Source organism: Apodemus sylvaticus, chromosome 20 (assembly GCF_947179515.1).
Source record: "Apodemus sylvaticus chromosome 20, mApoSyl1.1, whole genome shotgun sequence".
Classification (NCBI taxonomy): Eukaryota; Metazoa; Chordata; class Mammalia; order Rodentia; family Muridae; genus Apodemus; species Apodemus sylvaticus.
Genome location: NC_067491.1, coordinates 35,960,199 through 35,972,665, shown reverse-complemented (window position 1 = coordinate 35,972,665; position 12,467 = coordinate 35,960,199). Strand labels below are relative to the sequence as shown.

At 46.2% G+C, this 12,467-nt stretch overlaps 1 protein-coding gene across 2 annotated transcripts in view; it reads left to right on the top strand.

Moving 5' to 3' along the window:
• Poc1b (POC1 centriolar protein B) overlaps positions 1-12,467 on the top strand; it is a 106,030-nt gene that overhangs the window by 6,889 nt on the left and 86,674 nt on the right. For both annotated transcript variants that reach the window (XM_052166066.1, XM_052166065.1), the window contains exon 3: positions 8,392-8,563. In XM_052166066.1, coding sequence (XP_052022026.1) covers positions 8,392-8,563 — 172 coding nt within the window. The remainder of the gene's footprint in view (positions 1-8,391; positions 8,564-12,467) is intronic.

Here is a 12,467-nt window from a genome sequence, read left to right as displayed (position 1 = left end):
ATGCTCGCCTCTCTCCCTTGAGATGTGTTATCCTGAAGGTGTTTATGCTGTGTACCCTGCTTGTGTCAGATATATTGGGGCCGCATTTAAGGACAAGTATTAGATATTTTAAGCATTTTTCTTGTTATACTTTATAAATGGAAGATTGATACTTCAATTTTTCTTGTTAGTCAGGTTGTGTCTCCGTCTTTCAGTTTCATGAAAAGGAAGACTGGACAAAGTGTACCCAGGGCCTGGGAAATCCCAGACATTCCAAAGAGGAGATTTTGTAATACATACTGCAGCTTAGTATTAGGTCAAAGGGGAAAAGTAAGTTTATATCATTATTTCCTAGAAATTCTGAGAAGCTATGGTCCATCCTTTTGGCTAGAAGACAGTACAAAAGAGGGGTGAATGCCTTAGTCACATTGCTGAACACATGGCAGAAAGATCCTTATGATTCGCTAATAATAATCACATACACCTTTATCCTTCTGCTTAGTTTTATGACTTGCCCAGGCTAGGTGGGGCACGATAACTCTTAACAGCTAAGAGGTGTCCCAGGCTGTCTGCTTCCGATTTGAAGTCATTTATTTGCAGTTTTCTAATCTATTCAAAACGGGGACGGGAGGGACTGTTGATTTAATAGTCCTTTGGTTCATGCTTCCGTGAACCAAATACACGTGTACAAGAGAACAAAACAGAAGGGTTTCTAAAATGATATGAAGAGTTCATAGTCCAGTAGGAAAGACAAATATGCGAAGTAAACCCACAAATTTGTATAACTAACTGCTGTGATGGAACAGAAAAACAGTCAGTACTGAGGAAAAGGAGCAGCCTGCAGGTGGCAATCCAAATGGAGTAGGAGATAAAGGAAGTAATATGGAACGCAAGTCCTAACGAGAGAGTCGGCTGTGGAAAGGAAGGCAGTGCAGGAAGAGACCAGGGGTGGGAAAGACCTTCCTAGTGCTGAGATTTAGATCAAAAGAGATAGGCAAAAAGTCAGAAAGCCTGGAAGATCATCACTGCACAGGATAACCCAGGAGGTACCATGGGAGTGTAGGTGGACTCCATGATTAATGAGCGAAGAGACTTAAGCTTAGCTTCCGGTCATACCTGGAGGAAGCCAAGCAAGGAGCATGAAGGAAGGGGTGTTTGTATCCTCCAGTTCTCCAGCAGCCTTCTGTGTGTCTGGCTGACTCTCTCTCTCTCTGTCTCTGTCTCTCTATCCCTCCTTTCCTCCCTTCCTCCTTCCCTCTCTCCCTTTCCAGATTGTCTTTATTGAAGTTTATTTTTTTAAAGCGCCCATAGATCCTTTACACAAAGAATTTTTGTTTTTGCTTTTCCTTATCCTGGGCAGAGAAAATTTAAATTAGGGTCAGTCCTTAATGAAAGTGTGGCTCAGTGCTCAGGTGGTACAAACAGCCCGAGCCTATTAGGCTGTTTACATTTGCAGTCAAAGTTAGAATACTGTGAGTTTACAGAACACCCCTCATCCATTTGGGTTTATAAATGTGTGTACTCAAGGATTACATCTTATTTTTTTAATGATTGACGGAGAAAGCCTTATCATTTCCTTGTTTATTTTTCCCTAAGGAGGGCAATCTGTCGCTCTCCACTGTGGCCCGGAGACCCCTGAGCTGCTGAAATGCAGGAGCAGCTCTGAGTGTGGGCCAGCAGACTTGTACTAGCAACGAGCAGAGGCAGAAAACAGAGAAGGGCTTCGAAATCATTGTGCAAGGGTTCTGGCCTTCGAGACGAAGGCGACTGGAATCACCTGGCTCCTCCTGACTGTGAGATGAAAAGGCCCGTGAGACCACACAATTCAATTTATACAGATAGACATGGGTCACGGGTGAAGTGACATGACACAGCAAGCCTGACAAACCTGAGTTCCAGTCCTGTGACCCACATGATGGTGGTGGTGGTGGTGGTGGTGATGTTAAAGCTATGTCTGGATGTGGACCTCTTAAGAAGAGTCTAGTGTCTGTCCTCTCACTTCCACCCAGCAATAACTGTTTTACAGATTTATCAGGATGATGTGTTTCTGTGATAATAATGCCGTTTACTCAGTGGCATCTATATAAAAGCAACAAGACTGCAATGAACCTAACTAAAATAGGGTCCTTTCAGTACACAGTATGCCCTTTTTGGACATCAATCCAGGGGGTAAAGCCCTGGCCTTTGTAGAATGAGTGTCACACAAGGTGAGCCCCACACCTTGGCTTTCTTCCTAGCCACCCACTCCCTGAGGGACAGCAGAGAAATAGTACAGCAGCAGCAGGCCCACTGACCGAGCAGTTCCAGATGTGCAATTGGAGAGGCTGGGGTCCTGAGAAGTTACTGAGCACAGCCTCTAGCTAGTGTCTGTCTACGGCCTAACTTCCTAGATAACAGATGCCCTCTGAGGTTAGAAGCCACAGGACTCAAATGCTTCTTAAAGCCCCGCCATCATGAACCTTGGGACCAGACTGCAGCTGGAGTGTCAGCAGGGGCTGAGCAGTTGGCCATGAGGGACTAACTTCCTACTTGATTGCAAATCATTCAGGGAAAAAGATGTATTTAAAGGTATTTTTATGGAGACAAAACAACACGTGGACATGGCAAAGTCTGCAGTGGGAAAGAAGGTGCGAGGGACTCTCGTACTGGCTTCGGATCTTTTGGTAGACTTGGAATTATCAACATTCAAATGTACCAAGACCAGAAAAGGGAGCAGAATGAGCTATTTCTAGATATTAATAAAAGCTCCAGCATGTACTGAGGAGGAGGGGAAGGGCGAGGCAGAGTGCAGAGGAGCAAACGTTTGTCCTTCCTCACATGCAGAGTGCATGAGAACAACACATGATGTCTGTGAACACACAGAATTCCCTGGTGTTGCCCTCCAGGAGAGGAACCCCGTGGCCAAGGTGAGGGAAGTTCCTTAGGGACACTTTCATAGTATTCCAGTTCTGTATCAGGTACTGATTTGACCAACCAAAAGTACACATGAGATAATGTTTAAACTGTACAAAAATGGAAGAAAATGCCATCTAGTTTTAGAAAGTAGAATCTTTATTTCACCTTTGGCTTTCTGAGATGGGATCTTGTGATATAGCTCTGGCTAGCCTTGAGGTCAAAGTCCCCCTGCCTCAGGCCCACGTGCTAAAAGATTGTAAGTGTATGTCACTATACACCTAGCTCTAGAAAGCAGTTCTTCTGACAGATAAACTTGTAAGTTTTTTGTCAAATCAATGACAGGTTGACATTGTCAACGCAGGTTGACAATGATAGTTTTGCTTCAGGTGACAAGCACACTACAGCGACAAGAGCTCCTGCCAACCCTCCAGTTAGTATGAAGAAAAGAAAGCACTTGCTAGTAGGTCTGTGATCTCACCCCCAGAGACACAGCAGGGCTGGAGATAGCAGAGCTTGCACAGTCTAGCGTCACCTGGAAGAGAGAGGCTCAGTTGAAGATCAGCCTCTATCAGGTTGGCCTGTCCGTATGGCTGTGGGGCATTTTCTTGCTTGGTGGTTGATATGGGAGAATGTGTGGCCAGGGCCACTCCTGGGCAGGTGGTCCCGGGTACGGGAAAGGTCGAACTGAACAAGCCCTAAGTGGCCCTCCTGCGTGGCCTCTGCTTCCGCTTGTGCCTCTGGGTTCCCGCTTGAGTTCCTGCCCTGAATTCCCACAGGGATGGACTGTGACCTGGGAGTAGTAAGATGAAATAAACTCTCTCCTCTGCTAACTTGTTTTAGGTTAGTGTTATCCAACAGCAACAGAGAAACCTAACTGGGACAACAGAGTGTGTTCATCTGTGTCCTAACAAGGACTTCCTCAAACAATGAATTGCCATTTTGATAATGTATTTTATACTTGTGTGTGTGTGTGTGTGTGTGTAAGTTTTGCTTAGATTAGTAGATTTACTAGCTAACATTTTTTTAAACATCCTTCCTTGGGCATTTTATCTTAAAATAGAGCAGTAGCATGTTGAATACTGTAAGCTCTGACATTTTAAGGGATGTTTACCTAGGGTGTGGACCCATAGAAATATATGAAAGCTAATTCTACGGTCACAGTGATAGTCATACTTGCAAACTATTTTTTATATTGGTGCTTAAGTTTACTAGGACAGTTGTTAATTAAGAAAGAAGATTAAGAGCTGGGTGAGACTGCACACACCCATAATCCCAATACTTTAGAGCAACCGGGAAGCAGGAGGGTCTGGAACGGAAGGTCATTGGCTCATGGCAAACTTGTGGCCAACTTGGGCCAGCTGCAACCCCAGGAGGGAGGGGTGGGGATGGAAGAAAGAAGGGAGAGAAGTTAGGAGACAGATCCAATGCCGGTTTACAAGTTGTTAGGAATATTCTTAGTTTTGTTTGTTTTTTTCAAGACAAGGGTTCTCTGTGTAACAATCCTGGCTATCCTGGAACTTGCTATGTAGACCAGGCTGGCCTCAAACTCACAGGGCTCCTCTTGCCTCTGCCTCCATAGTTCTGGGATAAAGGCATGCACCACCACGCTTTGCTTTGCTTTGCTTTCTTTTTAAATGGTTTATCATTTACTTTTACTGTGTTTGCACTGGCGTTTTGCCTGCCTATGTGCATGTGGGGCAGCATGGAATCCTCTGGAACTGGAGTTCACAGGCAGTTGTGATCCGTCATGTGGGTGCTGGGAATTGAACCCAGGTCCTCTGGAGGAGCAGCCAGTGCTCTTGATGACTGAACCATCTCTGTCACCTGATTAAAAAAAATACCTTAGTAGTTTTTATGTTTTGTTTTCCTAAAATGTTGGAGAAAACATAAAGTCTGCCACGCCACACTTGTACTGAGGCATCTCTGTGGCTGGCGTGTTATAAACGGTAGCCCTCACTTAGAGCTGACTCTGAAGCTTAATCTCTTGGCCCCCTTACTGAGGTTAAACCATCTTTCTGCTCTCTCCCTGACTCTCCGCTTATGTCTCATTAGCTTCTCTGGTTTACCGTACCTGAAGAAACCCTTGCTTTCTTTCCACCCTGTCCCGTCTCTAGACCAGTGGTTCTCAACCTGCCAGTCACAACCAGTTGGCAAACTTCTGTCTCCAAAAATAACCAAAATTACATTATGATTCATAACAGTATGAAACTACAGGTATGAAGTAGCAACAGCACACCATGAGGAGCTGTATTAAAGGGTCCCAGCCTTAGGAAGGGTGTGAAGCACTGCTCTAGGCCCCTCTTATCATGGTCTTTCCCATCTCATTAGACAGCCTTTGAGTTTTCCTGGGGCCATGGACCCAGGATCCTTCTGCTTCTCTTCATCAAATCCGCTAACAAACCCCATAGTTTCTTTCCCTCCAGTTTCCACAGCCTCAGACCTTTGAAGATCACGGTCCCTCCAAACTGCATAATGGCCAGTCTAGAGCCGATGTCTTTCTCTGCTCTCACTCTGTTTTCTGTGTGATATGTCTGTTAAAGTAACCCCAGAGGCCAGAAGCTTCACCTGCAGGAAATCCTTGTCAGCGCTGAGTTACTCTAAAACTTACTTGAGATTAGCAATTCAAGGAGAAAAAGTGTGCAATTCAAGGAGAAAAAGTGTGCTTGGCCTTCTAGTTGTGGAGGGTTCTGTTGGTGGCCATGTTCCCTCTGTCACTTTGGGGCCTGTGCTAATGCGGTATGTCACAGCAGCAGCCAGATAGAGAAGGCTGCTCCCCCTTTGGTGACTGGGAAACCGACAGGAAACCGACAGGAAAGTCTGGGTCCTAATGCCCTTCAGTCTTCCCCTTAACCCACTGGGACCCACCTTGTAAAGATCCACTACCACCTAATAATAACCACAAACTGCTGACTAAGTCTTGACTGAATGGGCCTGGCTGACATTTCTTAGAGCATTCTTCAAGTCCGTCTGTTTATGGTTGATAATCTTAATTCCTATGTAAGCCAACTTTGCTGTGTTCTCTTCTAAAAGCTCCTTGTCGTCTATTCATTCTGTTTTCACAAGTATTAACTCCCTAAGTTAATTCACTTTTTAAGCATTATATAAGTGAGACTTAGTGATACAAGAGCTACAGCACGGCCGCATTTACATTGTTTGATGGGTTTCTAGGTTGGGGTACTGTGAACAGTACTGCTGCAAACACCGACATGCTATTCCTGAAATGTACATAGTTCTGTTTGCTGTGCCGGTTGGAGTAGAGCTGCTGAGTTAGAGGATAGCTGTCTATTCCACTTCTGATAGCAGCTCTGGCCGGTGCGTGTCCCTGTCTCAGTGTCTCCTTCAGCGTGAACGTGTGTGCGTGTGTGTGTGTGTGCGTGTGTGTATGTGTGTGTGTGCGTGTGTGTGTGTGAACGTGTATGCATGTGTGTATGCGTGTGTGTGTGCATGTGTGTGTGCGTGTGTGTGCGTGCGTGTGTGCGTGTGTGCGTGTGAACGTGTATGCGTGTGTGTGTGTGTGCGTGTATGTGCGTGTGCGTGTGTGCATACGTGTGTGCATGTGTGTGTGCGTGTGTGTGTGAACGTGTGTGCGTGTGTGTGCATGTGTGCGTGTGTGTGTGCGTGTGCGTGTGTGTGCGTGTGTGTGTGCGCGTGTGTGTATGTGAACGTGTATGCGTGTGTGTGTGAACGTGTATGCGTGTGTGTGCGTGTGCGCATACGTGTGCGCGTACGTGTGTGCGTGTGTGTGCGTGTGTGTGAACGTGTGTGCGTGTGTGTGCGCGTGTGTGTGCGTGTGCGTGTGTGCGTGTGTGTACGCGCGTGCGTGTGTGTGTGCGCGTGTGTGTGTGTGCGTGTGTGTGTGTGTGTGTGTGTGTGTGTGTGTGTGTTTTTAGATAGGGACTTCCTATATAACTCAGTCTGACCTGTAATTTACTCTTTGTAGCCCAGGCTGTACTCTATGTGTAGTCTTTCTGTGTCCACTTCCTGAGTGCTGGGATTGCAGACATGATTAACCATGCTCAGCAAAGTAGTGGGCTTTTGTTTTGGGGTTCTCTCTCTCTCTCTCTCTTTCCCTCTTTTTCTCTCTTTCTTTCTCTCTCTCTCCCTTCCTTCCTTCCTTCCAACAGAGGTCTCCCTATGCAGCCTTGGCAGGCCTGAAACTACGTGGGTCAGGCTATCCTTGAACTCATAAAGACTGGCCTGCTTTTTCCTCCAGGCTCTGGGATTTGAAGGCATGCACTGCCACTCGCTGCTTACAGTGATTTTTTTTTTGTTTTTGTTTTTTTGTTTTTTTTTTTAAGGAACATTTTTTTTTCATTTAACTGTAGCACAAAATGTCATTCTCTTTATGATGAACATTTTATGTGGTTTAAGCAAACTTAGCTTCCCTCGGTCAGAAAGCTACTCTAGGTTCTCTCAAAGCTTATTGTCTTACCATGAGATTTTATCTGTACTACCTACAGAATAGATACGTGTGAAAAAGGAAATCTCTTCTCTGCTGTCAGTGACAGTTTCCTCTCCTAGAGCATGAGGTACTCTCCTTTCCAAACCCAAGTGCAGCTTCCTACTGCACATGGACTGAGGCGTGTGTGTATGTCTCGCCATGCCCTCTTAGCCCTGTGAGGCCCTGTTTTGGGGCCCATTTTGGGATATGTGTATAAGAGAACTTGTTTTTGTAGGCATGAGTTAAATCTACCTTTGTCAAGGAATTTATTTCCACTGTTGATCACATTCATTTTTCCTCTACTTAAAGATTTTTAAGCTAACATCTGACATAGTTCTTTTGATTAATCACCAACTGTCATAAAATTACAGAGCAGAAACAGATTTTGAAGGTCATCTCACCGGCTTCAGAGCATTTCTGGGTCAGTTGACAGACGTAGGGTGCCTTGGGTGGGTGGTAGTTTCCTGAGCTCACCCGCACTGTGGCTGTGTGGGAGAAGAGCCACATTCTTAGGGCAGGCACACGGAAACTTTTAGGACTAAAGATACTATGATTTACACAACACATCTTCAAATGGTTCAAAAATAAGTCTCTGCATACACACATGTTCATGTACAAAGAGGAGAGCCAAAGACATACAGACAAATTATTAACAGGTAGGATTGGGCAAAGGGGATATTAGTGCTATTTAAGGTATGACGTCAGTGTGAGCTCATGACCACATCGTTTTTTTAAGTACCTCATCTGCCCTCTGAAACACTGAGGGAGGGTGACTAATACACTTTACTCCAGTGTGCCCCTTCTTATAGGGCACAGTCCCTGAACCCTCCTAGACACTGTGGCTAATACCCTGCTGTGTGGCAGGACACTCCCAACTTAGAAGATTCATAACACAATTTAAATATTTTTAAATAATGAAATATTTTTGTCGTTACCCGGCCAGCTCCAGGACCCCTGGCTTCTCTGTCTTCTTGTTATTGATCAGGTGTGTCTTGTTATTGATCAGGTGTGTCTTGTTATTGATCAGGTGTGTATGCACGTGCATCTCAACACCGGTCTCTTCTTTTTCCTGATAGCTACTGCCTCATGGGACACCTTTCTCATGCTATGGAGTTTGAAGCCACACGCTAGAGCTTACAGATACGTAGGCCACAAGGATGTTGTGACCAGCCTGCAGTTCTCTCCACAAGGAAACTTACTAGCCTCCGCCTCCAGGGACAGAACTGTTAGACTCTGGGTTCTTGATAGGTAAGAGGAGCAAGCACTGGTGGGTCTGGGTTGGAGCTGTGGGAGGCGCTGAGACCTGACTGCTCCTAATGTGCCCCTTGGAGATGCTTCAACTCCCCAGTGACCTGTACACATCGGGGTCACAGACACACTGCCCTGGTTTTAAAGTCAAACAATTTCATTCAAGTTTCTCAAAATTCAACTCAAAATTATGTCCTCTTTTTGAAAAAAATCATTTGTAACCTGGAGATATGCACAGTATGTCAGAAGCTTTGGGAGATGGCTAGAAGAATTATCTATGTAAATCCGAAAGAAATGCAGTGGCATGTATCAGAAGTCTATGTGACCCCACAGTGCCCACCCAGTCACAGTGTCCGCCCATCCAGGCTTTTTAAGGGCCCTTGGGACCCTGCTGACACCCCTGTGCCTAGAGCATCCTTCAATTGTTATCATTCATTTTGGAGCTCAAGAATCTTGTTTAAAACATTCCCCACAAATACATAAATCATTGTTAGGTGTGGTGATGTATACCTGTAATCTTAGCACTCAGGAGGAGACAGACAAGTTCTGAATTCAAGGCCAACCTGGTACACAGAGTGAGTTCCAGGACACCCAGGGCTATAAAGAGAAGCCCTGTCTTGAAAAGCCATGTATGTATGTATGTATGTATGTACATGTATGTGTACATGTACATACATACATACACTATAGTAATGCATTTGTTGAAGTTATATTATTTGATAATAGATCTTCTGTGAGATACTCTTCAGACATGAGCTGATAGCCTGTCGATTGTAAAAGTATTGTAGTTAGGATATCTTTTAAGTTTTAAATTCTAAATATATAAAGTTTCAAATATCCATAAAAAATGGCCGGCCCCACTGCCTCACCGCACCCACCGACAGCTTCAGCAGCTGACCCGCTCAGCCGTCCTCCTGTCATGTCGCTACCTCCAACTTTCTAGAGCTTTTCTAGTGACCCCTGCATGTCCTGTCCCTTTCCTCTGTCCTGTACCAGGGGATCGGAGTGATTCCCCGTGAGTCCACTGTGGCAGGATGTGATTTGCAGGGTGTAACTATGGGCCGGGCACCTACTGAAGAAGAACGCTCACAAGCGATCGCCTGCCGCTAGGAGCTTGATTCTGCCACCACCCAAGGGATTCTGCTCTGAAAGTCTGAGTTATGGCTAACAGGAATGAAGGCTCTTGACACAAATTGACACAGAAGTGTGGGAGGACTGTCGGGAAATTCAGAGGAGGAAGGGAGGGCTTAGAGTTCAGGCAGAAACACTGCTGTGAAATCCTTAGCCTTGGAAGTCTAGGACAGCCCATTGTTTAAAGAGTTGCAGCCTTTGGTGAGTTACTGACTTGGGACATCTCAGGAAGCAAAGTTTAGCAGGGTAGGTGTGCTAAAATCCCAGAACATTAACGTGGTGTGGATAGCTACAGATTGCATGTTTGTACCTTGGTTTCTTTCTAAATAATGTCACAGTCAGGCCAGGGCAGTACTGAATTGTGGCAACGTGGAATCATATATATCAGTGATCAGTTATCTATTACTGTTTTAAATCCCCCGTAGTGAGTGCCTTCATGCCAAAACTATCACCTCTCTTTATTCTGTGGGTATCTGGGGTGTTTTTCTCCTCATTTGTGTTGGCTGAGGTTACGCATACAGCCTCTCAGGAGCTGGCCGCTGATAGAAACTTGTGTGCCTCAGTCACCAGTCCAGGACCTTGACTTTCCCTGTGCCTGCTCCTCCAGTAGGATAGCCTAGACTTTCCCACAGCGTGGCAGTCAGCTCCGGGGCTGGAGCTGCTGGACCTGGTGAGGACTTGGCCCTCCACTGCTCAGTACCACGTGTGCCAGACAGTAAGTCACAAAAATCAGACTGGATTCAGAAGAGAGGAGTGAGGCAGCAGCCCGGCTGATAGCACAAGAACTCTGCTGCGCTGGCATCTGCTGAGCCTCGTGTATAGCAGAGCCCAGGTCGGGCCGCCCAGCTGGGGAGGCCCCAGAAAGGACGTGTGTAGTCCCCGCAGTCTGAAGGGGGGGGGTGTAGACTGAAGTTTTTTATGATATTGACTGTAGCTGTGCCTTCTTGGTCACTGTAGAGGACAAGCCTTCCCTTTTTTGTCTCTAGGATTGAATGAGCACAAGCTAAGATGTCCCCGATTCCTTCTCACAAGAGTTCCCCCTTGAAAATGAACTGAAATGTAGCCCCTGAGTATACTGCTCTGGATCGATAATCCCAGTCATTACATATGTATTATATGCCTGGTGATAGACATTAATGATAAAGTGATATTTGCCTCTACAGCAAATAATGGGCGAACCAGACTGAATCTAAGAAGCCTTAAAGTATTGAGTCCTCCCAGTAAAATTCAACAGTGTTATTGAACTCTTTCTGTGTGGCTGACATATGTGAAATGGTGGTCTAGAGAGAGTAATGCCATCCCTGTCCTCAGAGCACTCACTGCTTAGTAGAAGAGAACTCATTGTATCTTTAAAAGTCAGGATAGACTGCAGGAGTTCATCTCCTTGTTGCAGGCCAGGCGCCGTGTGGTGCAGTCAGAGGTCCGCCACTGGCCAACAGTCTCCTAAGCGTGCTGCAGAGGCACAGCTGTGTTTGAAGCACTGTGACCACTCTGGGGACAAAGTTCACCTCAGTGGCAGGATATCCTGCCAGTGAGCGTAAGGCATTGTACTTTACCGTGAGGGAGCCAGTTACATGTTTACACTGGGATTTTATGAGCTTGGCATTACCTTTCAACAAGTGACAAGCACAGTATGTAGGTGACGGGGTGGGGTGGATGGGTAGAGAGGATTAGAGCCAGGAGGCTGTTTAAGAGGCTTTCACAGTAATCTAGGTGAAGGGTGCCAAGGCTATAAGTTCCTGACGGCAAGCAGACCTGGTGTAGTAAGGAGGCTATTCAGGGGATGGGCAGGGAGAGGGAGCCACTGGATTTGTCTCCCAAGGCAGCAAAAACAGGGTGAGCTATAGGTGTTCGGATGTCATGTGAGCATCTGAGATCTGAGAACCCAAGACAGGCGTCTGGGTGAATTCTGTTGTCTTTTCTTTTTCAAGAAAACATCGTGGCAGACTCCCTGTGTACTGTGTAGGAAATGATTTTCTAAATGCCAAAGTGACCAGGTCCTCGTTAGAGTGCAGAGTGGCCATGCCTCGAAACCGTAATGCTGACCGTTTCCCAGCATTCCCCTTGGAACGGCTGATTCTTCTTCTTTGAAGTGAAGAGGAACAGGGGTGATTTTAACTCAGCACTTGTTAGGCTCTGAGCTGCTTGGGAAGAAGAGCCTGCACTCACCTGTGGGCGTGGCTTCTCCAGAACTCCCTGCCCGCACCTCCTCTTTAGAAGGTTTTGCTCCTGTACAATGCTCACATTGTGTTCTCCACTGCTTGGTTATCTTTTCTCATTCCCCAGGCAAGAAAATAACAAGGACGTGTAATTGCGGAGTACCTTTGTTTGTTCATGAGTATACGATTGCAGCCATGAGGTTAGCAAGGCCACCGGTCCACACCGGGCCTCAGTAATTGGTGCTGGTCAGTATAGGCCTGGGGAGCAGGGAAAGGGAGAGTCTCAGGAGACGGTCTCTATAAAAACATGGAGCACAGAAAATACCTTCTCCCAGTCACACTGTTAGCCCACAGAGCTCCAAGCAGCTCCGGTCAAAGCTTCGCCTTGGGGCTATCAGTTTGAGTCAACCTTGCTCCTCTGAATTGAAACTTTTTAAACTACAGATTGCTGTTTCTAAAGTAACACAAAGTGCAGTGTAGCTGCTGGTTCCAAATGCACGTTTCCCAGCTTCTCCGCAGCTGTGCATGTTAGAGGCAGGGTAAGGCACCCTCAAGTCAAGTGTCAGCTGTGATTTCCATGACGAGGCCCGCAGGCACAGCGGAAGTGAAGGGTG